This window comes from Microcaecilia unicolor, unplaced genomic scaffold, assembly GCF_901765095.1.
Source record: "Microcaecilia unicolor unplaced genomic scaffold, aMicUni1.1, whole genome shotgun sequence".
Taxonomy (NCBI): Eukaryota; Metazoa; Chordata; class Amphibia; order Gymnophiona; family Siphonopidae; genus Microcaecilia; species Microcaecilia unicolor.
Genome location: NW_021963742.1, coordinates 469,838 through 490,369, shown reverse-complemented (window position 1 = coordinate 490,369; position 20,532 = coordinate 469,838). Strand labels below are relative to the sequence as shown.

At 42.4% G+C, this 20,532-nt stretch overlaps 1 protein-coding gene across 1 annotated transcript in view; it reads left to right on the top strand.

The window, feature by feature from the left end:
* The first annotated feature begins 492 nt into the window (after window positions 1–492).
* LOC115459606 (chromodomain Y-like protein 2) overlaps window positions 493–20,532 on the top strand; it is a 96,606-nt gene continuing 76,566 nt past the window's right edge. Inside the window, exon 1 of the mRNA XM_030189415.1 lies at window positions 493–565. Within this exon, the coding sequence (XP_030045275.1) occupies window positions 542–565 (24 nt within the window). The 5' untranslated portion in view covers window positions 493–541. The remainder of the gene's footprint in view (window positions 566–20,532) is intronic.

Below are 20,532 nucleotides of genomic sequence, written 5' to 3'. Positions count from 1 at the left end.
CAATGGCCAGGGGGTGGTGGAAGAAGAGGGGCCGATGTTCTTGGGAGGGGGGGGGGGGGGACTAGGTTATTGCACCTTAAAAAAAAAGATTTAATCAGTAAGGGGGAAGGCTTGGGAGGGGGACTAGGTTATTGCACCTTAAAAAAAAAGATTTAATCAGTAAGGGGAGGAGGGGGAGACTTTCCTGGGGATTATTCCCCCCCCCCCCCCTCTCCCCTCTTTTTCCAAGAACTGCAGCAGCTCCTTCAGACTGGATCCTTTCTGCATCTGCAAAAGTAATGCTCATTATTGAGAAGCAGAAGCGCAGCCCGGGGGCTCGCACGCCTGAGTCCGTGCAAGCAAGCCAGGGGCATCCGCTGTCCCCGGCTCCTCCGCCTCCTCCTCCGCTCCGGAGCCTGCTTTACGCCAGCAGCAGCAGCAGCCGCCTCTCGCGCCTCTGATTCTGCGCACAGCGAAAGCCCCAAAGCCCTGTCATTCTGCGAAAAGTCAGCACGGCGAGAGGCTGAGGGAGCGCACGCAGCCCCGAGTTCCGCAACCCAACATGGCTTCGGGGGACCTTTACGAGGTACAGGGAGGGGGGGGGGGGGGCGAGCGCACGGCTTCTTGCAGTTCCTGGTGCCAAGTGCAGGAAATCGGCAGCCCCGGGGTTGAAGGGGGGGGGGGGGGGGGGACTGACGCTTCCCTCCCTCTCTCTTTCACTCTACTTTATGGTGGTGGCTGGATCTCGAGGCCTGGAGGGGAGGCGGGGGGGGGGGAGAGGGGTGAACCCCCCCCGAGTGCAGAAAGTCCAGGTAAAAGTCGCTGCCTGCCACCACGCTCCATTTGCAGATTCTGGATGCAACGCCTCGGACGGGCGCAGCTGTGGGCGGAGGAATCCGCGGTGGCTGCCCCCCCCCCCCCGGGAGGGGGGAGGGAAGGAATGAAAGGTGGGGGGGGGCTGCTAGAGAATATGGTAAAAAGCATGGGTGCCCGCCATGCTCGGCGAGTTGACTGTCAAAACTTTGCTATGTTGCTGCTTTTGCTTGGACCTCGCTGGTCAGCGCTGCCCAAACCTGCCTGATGCATCCGAAGCGCCCCCCCCCCCCCCCCAAAAAAAAATGTATGCAATGATGGAGGCAACGCAGCTTGGACTTTTTGGGGGGTTGATGTTGTGACAGGTTACGGCCACTGTGCTGGGTTTACTGCTATAAATGAATGTGTCTGGGGTATTTATTCCCCTTCCCCTCCTCCCCCTCCACTTGTTAACAGTGTCAGATTGTAACGAGGTACTTAGGGAATGATGCCTCATGAAACAGGAAAGAAAGATCGTGCTTGTTGTCCCTGGGAAGAGTTTGTCAGGTCAAATGTGCAACTGTTGACACCCCCCTCCCTTTCCCCCGGGGACCTGATCTAGTGTACTCCTTGTTTACCGAGAAAATGAATTAAGGGTCTTACCATTTTGTATGGTGGCTGTGCAATGTGAAAACGGGTAAAGGGCACAGGGTGGGCTTGGGCGTGCCTCCTTTCTTGAAGGACAGTTGAAGGGAATCGGTGATGTCAAGAAAACTGCTTCTAGGTTTTACAGCCTATGGATGAGAGTGAAATGGGAAGCCCTGAGCCAGGTGATTCACAAATCAGAAAGTGCATGGAGGGTAGAAATTAAAGGCATATTTTTAGATGTTTCTGTGCCAGATTATTCTGTATCCTGTACTTAAAATCTTTACTGATAAATGGTATAAGAGTGTGTTAAGAGGACATAATTATCAAATATACACTGTAATTACTGGCCATTTAAAATAGAAGGACAAGGCACCTAGGGTATATCTTATTAGGCAAGAGGATCCATTGTTTGGCCCATACAGTATGTCATCTCCACCTCAAGATTGCTGGGGGGAGGGAAACTTTCTAAATTGCCAAGCAGCAAGAGTTGCTGATATGCACTTGTGCATTAGTCACATGATATGCAAAGATTCTCCACTATAAGTTATCTGAAATTACTTTAACATCATGGAAACTTGTAGCCTTTATACTCTTGGCTATGGTGAGGTAAAAAAAAAAAAAAAAACCAGGAGCAGACCACATCAAACTGGGAGATGTGCCTTGGTTTCCTGAAACGGTTGCAAGAGATCATGGGAGTGAGAGTACTTTTTCATGCTCAAGTAATTCAGTATACTGTAGTTTTGTATATCATGTGTGACCCAGTTATCAGCATGCTAAACAGATTTTTTTTGTTGGGATTTATTAACTGTCTTTATGAAAAGATTCAACCAAGATGATAATTAAAAGTAACTCGCCCATGGTATTTCCTTTGGTGGCAATTCTATAAATTGGCATGAAGATTTAGGTAACTTAACTTAGTGCCAGTTCTATAACTGTTTCTTGGCACCAAGATTCCTTTTATAGACTACTAGCGTAAGTTGATATTGGCACGCCAACTCAACGGCAGTTGTATCTGATGGTAGCTACTTATGCCCTGAGGTGCATGTAACTTACAGTATTCTGTTTTGTTACGTGCATGTCTCAGAGAAACGGCCATGACCCGCCCATGTTTACATCCTTTCGTACGTGCTAAACGATGTTGGCATGTATGTTCTAGAATAGCACCTAGCACTGATGTGTGGAATTGCCAGTTAGTGGCACAAATCACACACGTTAAGAGGCTCATTTTCAAAGCACTTAGCCTCCCAAAGTTCCATAGAAACCTATGGAACTTAGCCTCCCAAAGTGCTTTGAAAATATGCCTCTAAGTGTATTATTCTGTAACTTGAGGTGTACAGTTGATGCCTGTCTTTGGGAACCAATTTATGAAATTGTCCTTCACGTGTTTCCAGCAAAGCTAAATATTCAGGTGATGTATTCTCATGCGACTTTATATAAGGATGTTGATTCATTTTAGAAATGCTTGGAAAAGATGTAGCATATGTTTTTTAAAAAAATGCAGTTTGATTGGCAAGCTGTCATTATTCTTGTTCTGCTGATATATAAAGATTTCTATATATAAAAACAGAATTCTTGTTGGTTTATCAACATAGTCCTGGTTCAGATCTTTGTCTGTTGGAACTGTGACGTGTATGGTGGAGAGCATCTTGTTGTGGTTATTCATTCCTTTGTGCTATTGGGAACGAAGAAGTGTGAAACTTGTCATCTGGGCTTCAGCCAGCACTTACTTATTATTTACATCAGTTTGTTATATAGCCAGTTGTTCTGTGGTACAGCTCAGCATAAAAGAAGGAAAGCGAGAACGTCAATTTAGGAAGCCTGAAATTGGCGACACAAGACAACGACGGCCAACAAAGTGTTCAACAATTTTTAATTATTGAAGTAAAATGAGTAAAGCAATACCTTTTGTTATTTATTATATTCTAACCATGCTTTTTCATTCTTTAAGCTAAATAACAGGGGGAAAAAAAAAGAGGTGATCGAGGCAGAGACCAGACAGATTCATTTGTATTTGGGTTTGCTGTGTAAGAACAGACTGTTACTGTGGGAATGGAGCGGTCTCTGAAGCTTGTAAAATTGCTGGGCTGTCTTGGACAAAGCACTTGAGGAATTGTATTAATGTTAAATTTGCCTCACTTTAAGCAGGAACAATAGAGGTAAATTACCCTGTTGGGCTAAGGAATGGCATGTTTGTATTGATATCTTGACTGGATTTCTGCCATGTGGAAGGAGGATTCTCTCCTGAGAGTGGAGGGGGAGTTAAGTTATGTTATAGCAGACTTAGCACCCACCAACTCCCTCGATTTCAGATTCAAGGCGAGATACAAATCAAGAGACAGATGAAGAACATCAAGAAATTACAATCCAAAATTTTTTTTAAAAAAATGTCAAAACCAAAATCTATTTCTGAAACTACACTTTTTACGTCTCCTGCAAGGAATCAAAACAAATAAGTCTTCAAAGCTGTACGAAAGGAATAATAACCTTGCACCAAACGTTTTGTGTGTCCAGGAAGCTTTAGAGGCTGACTTCACAGTAGCATTACTGACAGACAGCAGCATCATTGTGGGTTTGTTTAGTTATTGCTGAGTGAGCAGGCTTTGAAGAACGGTGCTTCTATTTTCCTTCTATTTACCTGCACTCACTGAATCACTGCTTCCTCATGGTTGTGGTAGAGTGGAGGAGTGGCCTAGTGGTTAGGGTGGTGGACTTTGGCCCTGGGGAACTGAAGAACTGAGTTCGATTCCCAGCACAGGCAGCTCCTTGTGACTCTGGGCAAGTCACTTAACCCTCCATTGCCCCATGTAAGCCGCATTGAGCCTGCCATGAGTGGGAAAGCGCAGGGTACAAATGTAACAAAAATAAAATAGATACTATTGGAGATTCTACATGGAATGTTGCTACTATTGGAGATTCTACATGGAATGTTGCTATTCCACTAGCAACATTCCATGTAGAAGGCTGCGCAGGCTTCTGTTTCTGTGAGTCTGACGTCCTGCACGTATGTGCAGGACGTCAGACTCACAGAAGCAGAAGCCTGTGCGGCCACATTGGTGATCTGCAAGGGCCGACTTCTACATGGAATGTTGCTAGTGGAATAGCAACATTCCATGTAGAATCTCAAATAGTAGCAACAGTGGAGGACTGGCCTAGTGGTTAGGGTGGTGGACTTTGGTCCTGAGGAACTGAGTTCGATTCCCACTTCAGGCACAGGCAGCTCCTTGTGACTCTGGGCAAGTCACTTAACCCTCCATTGCCCCATATAAGCCGCATTGAGCCTGCCATGAGTGGGAAAGCGCGGGGTACAAATGTAACAAAAAAAAAAGTCAAGCAGGATCAAAAGTGATGGTGGGGATTTGCTTTGTAGAGTGCCCCCCCCCCCCCCCCCCGCTATCAAGGGGAAGATTGAGGCTTGCAAAGCGGCAGTAATATTTGTTTTAAACCTTCTTGCAGTCTCCTGTGCATAGGGTTGAGGGGAAGCATGAGGGACTGAAGAGGAAGCAGTCAGCAGAGGAAAAAAAACAAACAAACCTGAGGTGCTGTGAGGAGAGCTACTTGGCACAGCTGTGAACAAAAAGGATTGAAGGTGCACCAAGGCATTTTTCTTCTCTACCATTCACCTGCCCACGATGACCGGGCATTTCTTACCTCTTCTCAAGGTTATGGCTGGGGATGAGCAATGGATTGGGGGAATACAAATTTGGATGTTAAACTCCAAAGGGTTTTCCGGCGGGGGGGGGGGGGGGGGGGGGGGGGGAGGGGTGATTATTAGAGAGAATACGGTATACGTGCAAAAAATCATTGTTGAGAGGTGGGGAAGAAGACCTAAAAGATAAGTGAGCTGGAAGAACCAAGATTTAATGTTCTTCTTAAATTTTGGAAGGGTTGGTTCCAACTGATGTCTCGGGGAAGGGAATTCCAGAGGTGAGAGCCAAGGTAGCACAGAAGGCTGAATCGTGGAAAATCGTGAGAATGCTTTGAGGAAGAAAGTAGTAAAAGGAAGCGCTTGTTGCAAAGAACACAGTGTGTGAGTGGGAACATAGGGAGTGAAAGGTTGACCAGATAATCTGGATCACAAGGTGCGCTTGGCCCCTTAAAAACAAGTGTTACGATTTTGAATTGAAGCCATGCTGCGATGGGTAGCTGGGATTCGGAAATAAGGAGGTGATAGGATCAAAGCAGTGGTGATTAGAAAGTAATTTGATAGTGGAGAACTGAACAAGCTGAAACGCTTTCAGTGATGTGAATGGAAGACTAATAAAGAGAACTACAGGAGTGAGAAGTTTAGAGAAATAATTAGTGTCCTCCAGAAAACTTGGCCAAATCTTTTTTTAATTTGGCTATAGACTGTACTACTGGAATTGATCATATTCTGTAGCAGCAAATTCTAGGTGTGTGTTAACTGAAAATATGTTCTTAAATTTGTTTTATATCTACTACTAGTAAAAAAAGGCCCGTTTCTGGAACGAATGAAACGGGCGCTAGCAAGGTTTTCCTGGGAGTGTGTATGTTTGAGAGAGAGAGAGAGAGCCAGAGTGAATGTGCGGGTGTGTGACAGAGTGAGACTCTCTGTGTGACAGTGTGTGTGTGAGAATGAGAGTGTGTGACAGGGCCCCCTCCCCTGTTCCTAATGCCCCTCACCCCGTTCCCTCCCCTCCTTTTCCTCCTCCTTCCCACACTTTGGGTTTCTTAAGGCTTTCAAAAGTTTATGTACCCCCGTGGCCCTAACGCCCAGTATCCGGATACCCCACCGCTTTCCTCCTCACCCCTCCCCCAAGATGTAATACTTTCACGTCCTTCATTTTTTTAAAAAAGTGTCCTATCTACCCTGTGTCCAAATACCTGGCATTCAGACTGTGTTCCTCTCGTAAATTTTCATTTCTTTCATTCATTCAGAACTTCCCCCCCCCCCACCCCCCCCCCACCCCCCCCCCCACTGAACACTTTTGGTTCCTTCAGTCTTTTAAAACTCTCCTATGTACCCTGTGTGCTAATGGCCAGCATTGAGATTGTTTTCCTGTCCCAAATTTGCATGTCTTTCAGTCATTCACAACTCCTCCCCCCCCCCCTTCTCCAGTTTAACACTTTCCTTTCCTTCAGTCTTTTAAAACTCTCCTATCTACCCTGTGTCTGTCATAATGGCCAGCATTCAGATTGTTTTCCTTTCCCAAATGTTCATGTCTTTCAGTCGTTCAGAACTCCCCCCTCCCCCCCATTTAACACTTTCGGGTCCTTCAGTCTTTTAAAACTCTCCTATCAACCCTGTGTCCTAATGGCCAGCACTCAGATTGTTTTGCTTTGCCAAATTGTCTGTCACTGAGGTCAGTGCGTGCCTGCCTAGCAGACCACTTCCGGCAGGCACGGTCCCAAGCACATCCTGTTGGAGGTGAGAATTATTATATAGGATGAGTTAGTAATTTGAAATAATCTGAGTCTTTAGTTGTTTCTAGTGGGGAGGATCTACCCAGTTGGACTTCTATACTAATACTGGATGGTGTGGAAGTTCTGATTAAAACAGAAGTTTGATATCTGGGTATAATTTTTAGATCAACACCTAACTTTCCTACTACATATTCACCATTTGGTTCTTTGGGCTTTTATAACGTGACTATTTGTCGTCTTCATCCATATTTGGCCCTTGATTACTTTCGGACAGTACTTCAATCTACAATATTTCTTCAGATTGTTCACTGTCCTTAGAACCTCAGGTGAACAGTTATATGCACATAAAATAAGACCAGATAGGACACCCATCTACACATTGATCCTTAGTTGTCAATATCTGTAGACATATGTACTAATGGAAATGACTGAAAAAGAAAATATCAATGAAAATCAAACAACATATAAAAATCATTATTAAAAATAAAAAGTGTGTAGAATATATTAAAAATAATAAAATATAATGAAGATAAAAAAATAATAAAAAAATGTATTTTATCTTGATTCAGGTTATCACCCTTTAGGATCATTCAGTTTGTGCTGTTTTTTACCTTATATTTGAGAAGATTCATGATCTCAGTTTCCTGTATGTGTAGTTCATCTATCTTTATTTTTTATTTTTTATTTATTTTTTATTTTCATTATTATTTTTAATATATTCTACACACTTTTTATTTTTAATAATGATTTTTATATGTTTGATTTTCATTGATATTTTCTTTTTCAGTCATTTCCATTAGTATATATGTCTATAGATATTGACAACTAAGGATCAATGTGTAGGTGGGTGTCCTATCCGGTCTTATTTTAAGTGCATATAACTGTTGTTATTATCATTTTATGTGTATATAATTCTCTTTTAAGACGATTGTTGTCCTAGGAATTTCATTTTGTATTCAATTCATTTTATTTTATTTTGTATGTTATTTTATATTATATGCAGACATTAATTATGCAACTTATATCTATTTGCTATAAAGGGTTCTGTTATATATATTTTTTATATTTTTTTTTCTTATTGTTGTCCTAGGAATTTCATTTTGTATTCAATTCATTTTATTTTATTTTGTATGTTATTTTATATTATATGCAGACATTAATTATGCAACTTATATCTATTTGCTATAAAGGGTTCTGTTATATATATTTTTTATATATTTTTTTCTTATTGTTGTCCTAGGAATTTCATTTTGTATTCAATTCATTTTATTTTATTTTGTATGTTATTTTATATTATATGCTGACATTAATTATGCAACTTATATCTATTTGTTATAAAGGGTTCTGTTATATGTATTTTTTAAATATTTTTTATATTTTTTTCTTATGTGGATGATTTCTTTTGTAGGAGTTCTATTATATATATATATTTTTTTTTTTTTTTTTTGCTGTAATTACGTTCTTCAAAAAGATTTTCTTGTGTGGGATATTTCAAATCATGGTGATGATCACGATATTAACTGAGTCTTTGTGTATATGTAGATTTTTCAATTATATTTTTTATATATATTTATATATTTTTAAATATATAATTTCTGTTTTGAATTGTTTTACTGTTTTATATTGAGAATGTATATATATATTTTTGTATATATATGTTTTTTAAATTGGTTTTTAAATTATATGTTATTTACTTTTTATAGCCCCTGATGCAGCCCTGCTGGGCAAAACACGGCCTGTGTCGGGCTCATTATATCATTTGGTTTTCATTCAATTAATTTGTGTTTATCTCCTACTGATCTGCTTCGTTGATTTCCGTCTTGGAGTTTGCAGATCGTCTGCCTTGCTGTTTTCTTGGACCCCCGCAGTTTTAGTGGGTGCAGTGCACTTCAGCCAGGCGGACCCAGGCCCATCCCCCTCCACCTGTTACACTTGTGGTGGTAAATGTGAGCCCTCCAAAACCCACCAGAAACCCACTGTATCCACATGTAGGTGCCCCCTTCACCCCTTAGGGCTATGGTAGTGGTGTACAGTTGTGGGGAGTGGGTTTTGGGGGGCTCAGCACGCAAGGTAAGGGAGCTATGTACCTGGGAGCAATTTGTGAGGTCCACTGCTGTGCCCCCTAGGGTGCCCGATTGGTGTCCTGGCATGTGAGAGGGACCAGTGTAGTATGAATTCCGGCTCCTGCCACGACCAAAGGATTTGGATTTGGTCATTTTTGAGATGGGTGTCCTCGGTTTCCATTACTGCTGAAAACCAGGGACGACCATCTCTAAGGTCGACCTAAATGTTGAGATTTGGGCGTCCCCGACCGTATTATCGAAACGAAAGATGGACGCCTATACGGGTTTCCCTGCCCACTTGAGCACCCCGTTCAATTTTGCCCCTCCACATCATCAATATATTCATTCATACAACATAGGAAGACTCCTGAGGCAGGCCGATGAGCTGAAACATAGCTGTGTCAAGTCGTTGTATTGACCATATAGTCGTCGTTGTCCAATGAATCTTCTAGACCATATGCAGCATCATAGTTTCTTTGAGTCACCTTCGCTATCTCCTTTGTTGCTATTTTAAGCCACTTTGGATTATTTTCTGGAAATGAGTGGCCTATAAATGCTGAGATTAGATTAGAATGGCTCAATTATTGTAATTCTCTTGGGTTTGCCAGCATATTCATTGAAATCATTCTCTCATACTGATCATATTACTCCATCTCTAGTTCAATTACATTGGCTTCTTGTAGCCTTTTGGACCAAATTTGAGTTTGATGTTTTCATGGGATGTTGGCTTCTTACCTGCTTTCATTGTTGTGTCCATATAGTTCAGTTTGCCCAACTACAGAATGCATGCGCAATCCCCTAGGTTCTATGTATGGCGCTCAAAATTGTGTGTGCAAATTTGGGAACGTGCACAGTTTGTGCACACAATTTAGTTCAGTAATGAGCCAATTAGCACCAATAATTGGATGCTAACAATTATTGGTGTTAATTGGCAACAATTTAGATATATGTACGCATCTTACTAAGCGCTATTCCATAAAAATGCATGTGTAAATCTTTTATGGGCCCTTTTACAAAGCTGTGGGTAGTGTGCACCAAATTGGTACTACCGCCGTAGTAATGCATGTGCCCAGCAGTAATTCTGAGTTTGGCATGCACCAAATCCCATGGCGCATGCTAGAGGCTTCCCGGCGGTTATTGGCACCCATCCATGTTGGTGCTCACTGAATGGTTACCATGTGGGTAGCGTGTGAGCCTTTACCGCAAAGTCAGTGGCTGTTGGTAAGGGCTCAGGCTGTAAATAGGCATTCGTTAGTTTAAATTTTTGCGCACGCCCATTAAAAAATGGCCTTTTTTTCCAGCCACGGTAAAAAGTGGCTCTGCGTGCACCCAGAATATACACCCACACTACCGCAGGCCACTTTTGACCGCGGCTTTGTAAAAGGACCCCTTAGTGCGCAACCGAAAAGGAGGCGTGGCCATGGGAGGAACAGGGGCATTCACTAAAGATGTGCATAGTATAGAATTCGAGAGATCCACACCTAATTTACGCACAAGGATTTACACCAGGTTTCAGCCGGTGTAAATCCTCATGGCCAAAGTTGGGCACAGATCCCGGTGCTACATGCCCACCTTGGAGCGCCATTTATAGAATAGTGCTCATTTTTTGGGGGGTTCTCAAATTTGGGCTCCATTTACAGAATCTAGTCCAATATGTTTGTGATTCCTTCTGTCAGATGTTTTCGGTAGCAGCTCCTACTCTTTGTAATACACTTCCAAGTGAAATGAGAGGGATGCATGATTTTTTTCCCTCTTTGTAGAAGCATAAAGACCTTTTTTTTATTATTATTTCAGCAGCCTGTTATATGCAGTGAATCCCTGTGTGGTGTCTTACTGGGATGCACTGAAAGGTTTTTTTGGAGGGTGGGGAGGGGGATATATTTATTCTTTTATTATGTTTTAATATTTTATGTTGGTGGTATAGATGTGTGATGACGTTTTTTAGTTCTTGGTCTCTGTATTTTTTTAAGCAACTTATTTTTGTTGTTAACGAGCTTGAACCCTAATGGTCTGTAATGGGTTTTAAAGAAAATAAATAATATTTTTCTTTTTTTAAAATGGAGATCCATTTTTGAGATATGGAGATCAGAATAGTACAGTTCTCAATGTGTGGTTGCAATGTTAATCCAGTCTTTACAGTTGATTGTTCTTTTCTGAATAATTCCTAAAATTCTGTTTGCTTTATTGACTACTGCTGCACGCTGAGGATGGGCATTTCTAATCTGGAACCCAATGTTGTGCACGCATAGATAAGGTTGAATTTATTGTGGCCAAATGTAAAGTGATACACGGGGGAGGGGGGGAATAATCTATCATTTGGAATGCCCAGTTTCCCACTCTCATAAAGTCCTTCTAGAATGTACTCACTCTGCTGCTCCCCAGTATCTCTCCACACTCGTCCTTCCCTACACCCCTTCCCGTGCACTCCGCTCCATGGATAAATCCTTTTTATCTGTTCCCTTCTCCACTACTGCCAGCTCCAGACTTCGCGCCTTCTGTCTCGCTGCACCCTACGCCTGGAATAAACTTCCTGAGCCCCTACGTCTTGCCCCATCCTTGGCCACCTTTAAATCTAGACTGAAAGCCCACCTCTTTAACATTGCTTTTGACTCGTAACCACTTGTAACCACTCGCCTCCACCTACCCTCCTCTCTTCCTTCCCGTTCACATTAATTGATTTGATTTGCTTACTTTATTTTTTGTCTATTAGATTGTAAGCTCTTTGAGCAGGGACTGTCTTTCTTCTATGTTTGTGCAGCGCTGCGTACGCCTTGTAGCGCTATAGAAATGCTAAATAGTAGTAGTAATTCTTCACAGTCATAGGAGCCAACTTTTCAAAATTATTGGGGGTGCTAAGCCCAATCGAAATAACCCCTCCCTGGACACATACAAGGAATTTTCTCAATATTGGGGGTGCTCAAGCACCCACAGCACCCACAGAGTCGGCTCCAATGTCCACAGTCGCCATGTGTTTCAACATCTTTGAATAATATTGTATCATCTGTAAATTACATTGATACAGTGCTCCTGACTGTAGGTTATAGATAGCCAGCACCAGGGCTGCAGTTCTACTGTATTTTTGAGTTGTTGTTTTTTTTTTTTTTTTTTTTTCAAAACTCAACAGTGAATACCACTGAGACCTGCCGATTTGCCATTATTTAGTTTGTCAGTTTGCTTTCGCACTTTTTCCAGATTCACAGTGATTTTGCCTCGGTGCCTCTGAATCCTAACCTACAAAGAATGGTATCCACAGGGGCGAACTAGGATTTTTCAGCATTTTCACTATAAAACATTTTGAAGCAAGGCTGTGTACTTCGTCAAGACTATCAACATAAGAGCTCACCGATTTTCTCCCCGTTCCTTCCATGTTGGACCTTCTAGTTGGGCTTATTTATTTATTTATATTCCACCTAAAAAAACTAAGTGGTGTACAATAAAAATACATAAAAATACATAGATCAAAAAACAGACATCAAAACAGCACATATCAAACAGATAAAGGAGCGTGCTGAAAATATCTCATGATACTGTGTCAGTTCTCTGCTTCAACCCCCAGGATATACCAGCAAGAACAAATGGGTCTTTAAAAGTTTCTTAAACTGCCCTAGATCCTTGCAAAGATGAAGATATCCAGGCAAATGATTCCACAGGTGTGGCCCTGCAATTGAAAAGGAAGCTGCCCTTGTAATGGCATATCGTATCCTCCCCAGGGGAACCACTTCTAGATGTTTCGTATCTGCGGACCGCAATAAGCGCAGCAGTTGATATGCTTTGTGAAGCGTCTGTTCACGCTTTCCAAAAATACTAGGACTAGGGGGCATGCGATGAAGCTACAATGTAGTAAATTTAAAACGAATGGGAGAAAATGTTTCTTCACTCAACGTGTAATTAAACTCTGGAATTCGTTGCCGAAGAATGTGGTAAAGGCGGTTAGCTTAGTGGAGTTTTAAAAAGGTTTGGACGGCTTCCTAACGGAAAAGTCCATAGACCGTTATTAAATGGATTGGGGGAAATCCACTATTTCTGGGATAAGCAGTATAAAATGTTTTGTACATTTTGGGGATCTTGCCGGGTATTTGTGACCTGGATTGGCCACTGTTGGATACAGGATGCTGGGCTTGATGGACCTTTGGTCTTTCCCAGTATGGCAATACTTATGTACTTATGCTACTATTTGAGATTCTGAATGGAATCTTGCTACTCTTTGGGGTTCTACATGGAATGTTGCTACTATTTGAGAATCTGAATGGAATGTTGCTCCTCTTTGGGGTTCTACATGGAATGTTGCTATTGTTTAGGTTTCTGCCAGGTATTTGTGACCTGGATTGGCCACTGTTGGAAACAGGATGCTGGGCTCCATGGACCTTTGGTCTTTCCTAGTATGGCAATACTTATGTATGCTTTCAAGATCTGCCTGAAGTACCAAGGTGCTGGTCCCATAAACAGCTTGATGGATAAGCAGCAGCACTTTATACTGGATCCTGCTAGTCACCAGCAATCAGTGTAATTGCTTCAGTATAGGAGTCACAGGTATATACGTTGATGCTCCAGAGATCACTTATGCCGCTGCATTTTGCGACACTGCTCCAGCATGAAATGTCTTTAATGTCATAAATTCAGCATGCTTCAAAACCAAAAGGTACCTCGCTGGGGAGAGGTAAATAGTTCAAGTATCAAACCAACAAAATCAATCCCTAATTTAAAAAAAAAAAATTTTTTTTAGAGCTTTAGCATTATAAGGTTGATGATGTTATATCAAAAATAATTTTTGTATGAAATTTATTTGTAAGGGAGAAATCGGTATAGGCTGCACCCGCAGCAGTGCTAAGCTATCAATGAACCTCGCCGTAATGGGCCTGATTCTACATACGGCACCTAAAATTAATGTGTGCTAGGTAATTACACCTAAGCATATTCTAAATAACGCCTGTAAATCTACGCATAGGCATAGTTAATGCGACTGAATTTACGTGTTTCTATTTATACCAATGAAAAGCTGGTGTAAATCCCTGACTATAGATTTGTGCGCACTGGCCCATGTTTTATAACAAAGTGCATAGATTTTGGAATGCCCATTTCCATGCCCCTGAGTACGCCCCTTTTTTGCCTGCATGCGTTAGAATTTAGGCGTCGTGCATTACAGAATACGCTTAGCAATGTATATGCATAAATTCTAATTTTTGCCATTATGCTCGTTACTGCTTATTAAGAGCTGTTAACGCCTAACAGCTTCTTGAAACAATTTACGTATGGAATCGCGCTATTAGCGCTATTAGCGCTATATAGAATCGGGGGGGGGGGGAATATGGCTCATATGACCACTCTATACATCATGTATCATCCTGAAAACCAAACCAACTTGGTTTTTTTTTTTCCAATGAAACCTTTATAGAAACATAACTTATAATAGTCTTTACGTTCTCATTCATCGTGAAGATAGTCTTTGCAATAAAAAAAATGCACAGTCTTCACGATGAATGAGAATTTAGAGACTATTATAAGTTACTAGTAAAAAAGGCCCGTTTCTGGAATGAATGAAACGGGCGCTAGCAAGGTTTTCCTGGGAGTGTGTATGTTTGAGAGAGAGAGCCAGAGTGAATGTGCGGGTGTGTGTCAGAGTGAGACTGTCTGTGTGACAGTGTGTGTGTGAGAATGAGAGTGTGTGGCAGGGCCCCCTCCCCTGTTCCTAATGCCCCTCACCCCGTGCCCTCCCCTCCTTTTCCTCCTCCTTCCCACACTTTGGGTTCCTTAAGGCTTTCAAAAGTCTATGTACCCCCGTGGCCCTAACGCTCAGTATCCGGATACCCCACTGCTTTCCTCCTCACCCCTCCCCGAAGATGTAACACTTTCACGTCCTTCATTTTTTTTTTAAGTGTCTTATCTACCCTGTGTCCAAATGCCCGGCATTCAGATTGTGTTCCTCTCATAAATTTTCATTTCTTTCATTCATTCAGAACTTGCCCCCCCCCCCCCCCCCCCCCCGAACACTTTCGGTTCCTTCAGTCTTTTAAAACTCTGCTATGTACGCTGTGTGCTAATGGCCAGCAATTCAGATTGTTTTCCTGTCCCAAATTTGCATGGCTTTCAGTGGTTCACAACTCCCCCCCCCCCCCCTTCTCCAGTTTAACACTTTCGTTTCCTTCAGTCTTTTAAAACTCTCCTATCTACCCTGTGTCCTAATGGCCAGCAATTCAGATTGTTTTCCTTTCCCAAATGTTCATGTCTTTCAGTCTTTCAGAACTCCCCCTCCCCCCATTTAACACTTTCAGTTCCTTCAGTCTTTTAAAACTCTTCTATCAACCCTGTGTCCTAATGGCCAGCACTCAGATTGTTTTGCTTTGCCAAATTGTCTGTCACTGAGGTCAGTGCGTGCCTGCCTAGCAGACCACTTCCGGCAGGCACGGTCCCAGGCACATCCTGTTGGAGGTAAGAATTATTATATAGAATGTTTCTATAAAGGCTTCATTGAAAAAAAAACAACAAATTGGTTTGGTTTTTAGGGCAATACATGATGTGTAGAACGGTCTTGTCAACCGTATTATGTCATGCTTCATTGAAACCTTAGCGCTGCTTTGGGTGCAGCCTATACTGAATTCTCCCATACCTTACAAATAAATTTCTTTAAAAATTCTTTTTGATATAACACTATCAATCGTTTAGTGCTAAAGCCCTAAAAAAGAAAAAAATAAATACTTTTTTACATTATAAATTCAGCACGGTCATTTCTGCACAGGCTGTGGTTCTGAGGTTCACGAAAGGCAATAACATACCTAAGCAAATATATACCATACTCTTTGACTGGAGCAACATATTATTATATCTATTATTAGATTTCATTTTACCGTTTTCAAGTTTACCTCACTTATTGTATTTATGTTTATACTCGGTTATTTTACTATTGTTATGCTGTTAACAAAATTGTAAGCTTTATGTTAAACTGTACCCGCTGTACATCGCCTTGGATGAATCTCTTCATAAAGGTGATTAATAAATCCCAATAAATAATAAATAAACATAAGGTTTATACAGAGATGAGGTTACACAGTAAGGGCCCTGTGCACGCTAACACTAGAGATACCTATAGGAATATACAGTGGTGGAAATAAGTATTTGATCCCTTGCTGATTTTGTAAGTTTGCCCACTGACAAAGACATGAGCAGCCCATAATTGAAGGGTAGGTTATTGGTAACAGTGAGAGATAGCACATCACAAATTAAATCCGGAAAATCACATTGTGGAAAGTATATGAATTTATTTGCATTCTGCAGAGGGAAATAAGTATTTGATCCCCCACCAACCAGTAAGAGATCTGGCCCCTACAGACCAGGTAGATGCTCCAAATCAACTCGTTACCTGCATGACAGACAGCTGTCGGCAATGGTCACCTGTATGAAAGACACCTGTCCACAGACTCAGTGAATCAGTCAGACTCTAACCTCTACAAAATGGCCAAGAGCAAGGAGCTGTCTAAGAATGTCAGGGACAAGATCATACACCTGCACAAGGCTGGAATGGGCTACAAAACCATCAGTAAGACGCTGGGCGAGAAGGAGACAACTGTTGGTGCCATAGTAAGAAAATGGAAGAAGTACAAAATGACTGTCAATCGACAAAGATCTGGGGCTCCACGCAAAATCTCACCTCGTGGGGTATCCTTGATCATGAGGAAGGTTAGAAATCAGCCTACAACTACAAGGGGGGAACTTGTCAATGATCTCAAGGCAGCTAGGACCACTGTCACCACGAAAACCATTGGTAACACATTACGACATAACGGATTGCAATCCTGCAGTGCCCGCAAGGTCCCCCTGCTCCGGAAGGCACATGTGACGGCCCGTCTGAAGTTTGCCAGTGAACACCTGGATGATGCCGAGAGTGATTGGGAGAAGGTGCTGTGGTCAGATGAGACAAAAATTGAGCTCTTTGGCATGAACTCAACTCGCCGTGTTTGGAGGAAGAGAAATGCTGCCTATGACCCAAAGAACACCGTCCCCACTGTCAAGCATGGAGGTGGAAATGTTATGTTTTGGGGGTGTTTCTCTGCTAAGGGCACAGGACTACTTCACCGCATCAATGGGAGAATGGATGGGGCCATGTACCGTACAATTCTGAGTGACAACCTCCTTCCCTCCGCCAGGGCCTTAAAAATGGGTCGTGGCTGGGTCTTCCAGCACGACAATGACCCAAAACATACAGCCAAGGCAACAAAGGAGTGGCTCAGGAAGAAGCACATTAGGGTCATGGAGTGGCCTAGCCAGTCACCAGACCTTAATCCCATTGAAAACTTATGGAGGGAGCTGAAGCTGCGAGTTGCCAAGCGACAGCCCAGAACTCTTAATGATTTAGAGATGATCTGCAAAGAGGAGTGGACCAAAATTCCTCCTGACATGTGTGCAAACCTCATCATCAACTACAGAAGACGTCTGACCGCTGTGCTTGCCAACAAGGGTTTTGCCACCAAGTATTAGGTCTTGTTTGCCAGAGGGATTAAATACTTATTTCCCTCTGCAGAATGCAAATAAATTCATATACTTTCCACAATGTGATTTTCCGGATTTAATTTGTGATGTGCTATCTCTCACTGTTACCAATAACCTACCCTTCAATTATGGGCTGCTCATGTCTTTGTCAGTGGGCAAACTTACAAAATCAGCAAGGGATCAAATACTTATTTCCACCACTGTACTCTGTAGGTAAGGTAGTATACCTCAAAGACTTACGCTGTAAATTTAGGGAGTGTAGGGAGGGCTTAAGTGCCATGATGCTGATTATCACATATATCTTATGTGTTGACTAGCCGGAATGATATGTGTGTTTTTACTGAGCACTTTAATTAGACACTATTCAAGTATTGTCGAGTTCTTTAAAGCACAGCATTTTGAAAAAATATTTAAAAATAAGAAAACTCAATAAACGGTTTCTGATTAGTTTAGGTTTGAATGCTTATTATTTGCCAAAAGGAGTTAAATAAGTTAGAGAAGAGGGTGAAAATAGATGCTGTAATTCTCCTGATTGTTTGGATGTGTCACAATGTCTAGAATCATCTCAGGATGCCATAAATAGGAGGTCAACATTGTTAATGACTTGATTCAGAGGAAAATAAGATTGCAATTTTGAGGGTGTATTTTCTTAAGAAAAGTGTGCCTTTTTGCGGTCAGGCAGTTATGTTATTTCTTGATGTCTTTAAGTTCACACAATTGTGCAGGAAGACATTTATTTATTTATTTATAGTACACTAGTAAAAAAGCCCCGTTTCTGATGCAAATGAAACGGGGGCTAGCAATGTTTTCTTCTGTGTGCATGTGGGAGTGTGTGTGTCCCTGCCCTCTGGCCTCTCTCCCCTCCCCCCTCTGAGTCCTTCACTGTTACAGAGCGAGCGATTTGATTTCGTGCTCTAAAAAGCCCCGTTTCTGATGCAAATGAAACGGGGGCTAGCAATGTTTTCTTCTGTGTGCATGTGGGAGTGTGTGTGTCCCTGCCCTCTGGCCTCTCTCCCCTCCCCCCTCTGAGTCCTTCACTGTTACAGAGCGAGCGATTTGATTTCGTGCTCTAAAAAGCCCCGTTTCTGATGCAAATGAAACGGGGGGCTAGCAATGTTTTCTTCTGTGTGCATGTGGGAGTGTGTGTGTCCCTGCCCTCTGGCCTCTCTCCCCTCCCCCCTCTGAGTCCTTCACTGTTACAGAGCCAGCGATTTGATTTCGTGCTCTGCTGTTTTCCTTCACTGACTGTGTTACAGAGAGGGCGGGGCAGACACTCATAGGGAAACCGGATATCTCGCCCCCTTCACACTTCCGGCTGGAGGCTTCATAGAACGTTGGTGTTGCCTTTTATATAGAGAGATTTCTATCCCACATTTTCCCACGCACGCAGGCACAATGTGGCTAACATAGGAGAAGTAAAAATGACAATACAATAAGAGAAAACGATAAGAAACAAGAAATAGGCAAGGAAGGGGACATAACAGATACAGGAGTAAGGAAGTGGGACTATTGATCGATAAGAGTGTGGGGGGAGTTTTTGACGATCGGCACTACCTTTTTTTCTTAAGTTCCCGTGCAAATGTTTAGTGGACTAGGGGGTTAATCATTATGCTTTCTTTGATCCCAGTTAGAATCTTTCCTAGTTAATAAACCAATTAAAGTTAATTCAGAAAAGCTGGGAATCTAATTTTTGATAATTGTTTGCTGGCGGGATTTTTGTAATGTAAGATTTGCTCTAATTGTAAATGCTATGGTGTTTTGCTATTAGCTGATTATTTCTGTGTTTTGTTTGAATGTTATTGAGATCATTTTGTGGGGTGTTTCTCGATGTGGGTTAGAAGATATATTATTATTTTGTATTGATGTGGGAAGTGATTTGTGTTTATTCTTTATCATGTTTTTTAATATGATTGAAATTGATTTGTTCCCATATGGGAACATTGGGAACATTGGGCACTAATGGGTTAAAAAAAAAAAAAAAAGAAAAAGCCAGAACAAATTACTGGGATGTACATAATGTAAAACGTAGCAACATCAGAGAGCCTAGCAAGACTTAACCAGTAAGTGTGTATCTATGAAACAATAAGAGTTCTAACTTTTTCAAACATCTAAATACTTATAACCAGCCTGAAAGATTTCACCTGTTTCTTTCCCTACTGTAGCTGCGAGAAATGCAAATGAAGACTCAGTATGCTCCTTTTGCCCTTAATTGATGATGTAATTGTGCATTTCTATTATAATTCCTAGACATCTTGGTCTGGTATCATGCTGATGTGATCTGCCCTGAACTGTGTAGGTAATGGCAGAATAGAAGACGTGGAGGGGCATAATTTTCCTGAGGGCGTCCTCGCAAAGGGGCAGGGAAACCTGTATTATTGAAACAAGATGGGCGTCCATCTTTCGTTTCGATAATACTGTAGAGGACGCCCAAATCTCAACATTTAGGTCGTCCTTAGAGATGGTCGTCCCCAGTTTTCAGTGATAATGGAAACTGAGGACGCCCATCTCATAAACGACCAAATCCAAGCCATTTGGTCGTGGGAGGAACCAGCATTCATAGTGCACTGGTCCCCCTGACATACCAGGACACCAACCAGGCACCCTAGGGGGCAACTGCAGTGGACTTCACAAATTGCTCCCAGGTGCATAGCTCCCTTACCTTGTGTGCTGAGCCCCCAACCCCCCTCCAAAACCCACTACCCACAACTGTAGTACACTACCATAGCCCTAAGGGGTGAAGGGGGGCACCTACATGTGGGTACAATGGGTTTGTGGTGGGTTTTAAAGGGCTCACATTTACCACTACAAGTGTAAAAGGTAGGGGGGATGGGCTTGGGTCCGCCTGCCTGAAGTGCACTGCAGTACCCACTAAAACTGCTCCAGGGACCTACATACTGCTGTCAGGGAGCTGGGTATAACATTTGAGGCTGGCAAAAAATATTTTAAGTTTTTTTTGAGTGTGGGAGGGGGTTAGTGACCACTGGGGGAGTAAGGATAGGTCATCCCTGATTCCCTCCGGTGGTCATCTGGTCAGTTTGGGCACCTTTTTGAGGCTTGGTCGCAAGAAAAAATGGACCAAGTAAAGTCGGCCAAGTGCTCGTCAGTGACGCACTTCTTTTTTCCATTATTGGCCGAGAACGCCCATGTGTTAAGCACGCCCCAGTCCTGCCTTCGCTATGCTTCCGAC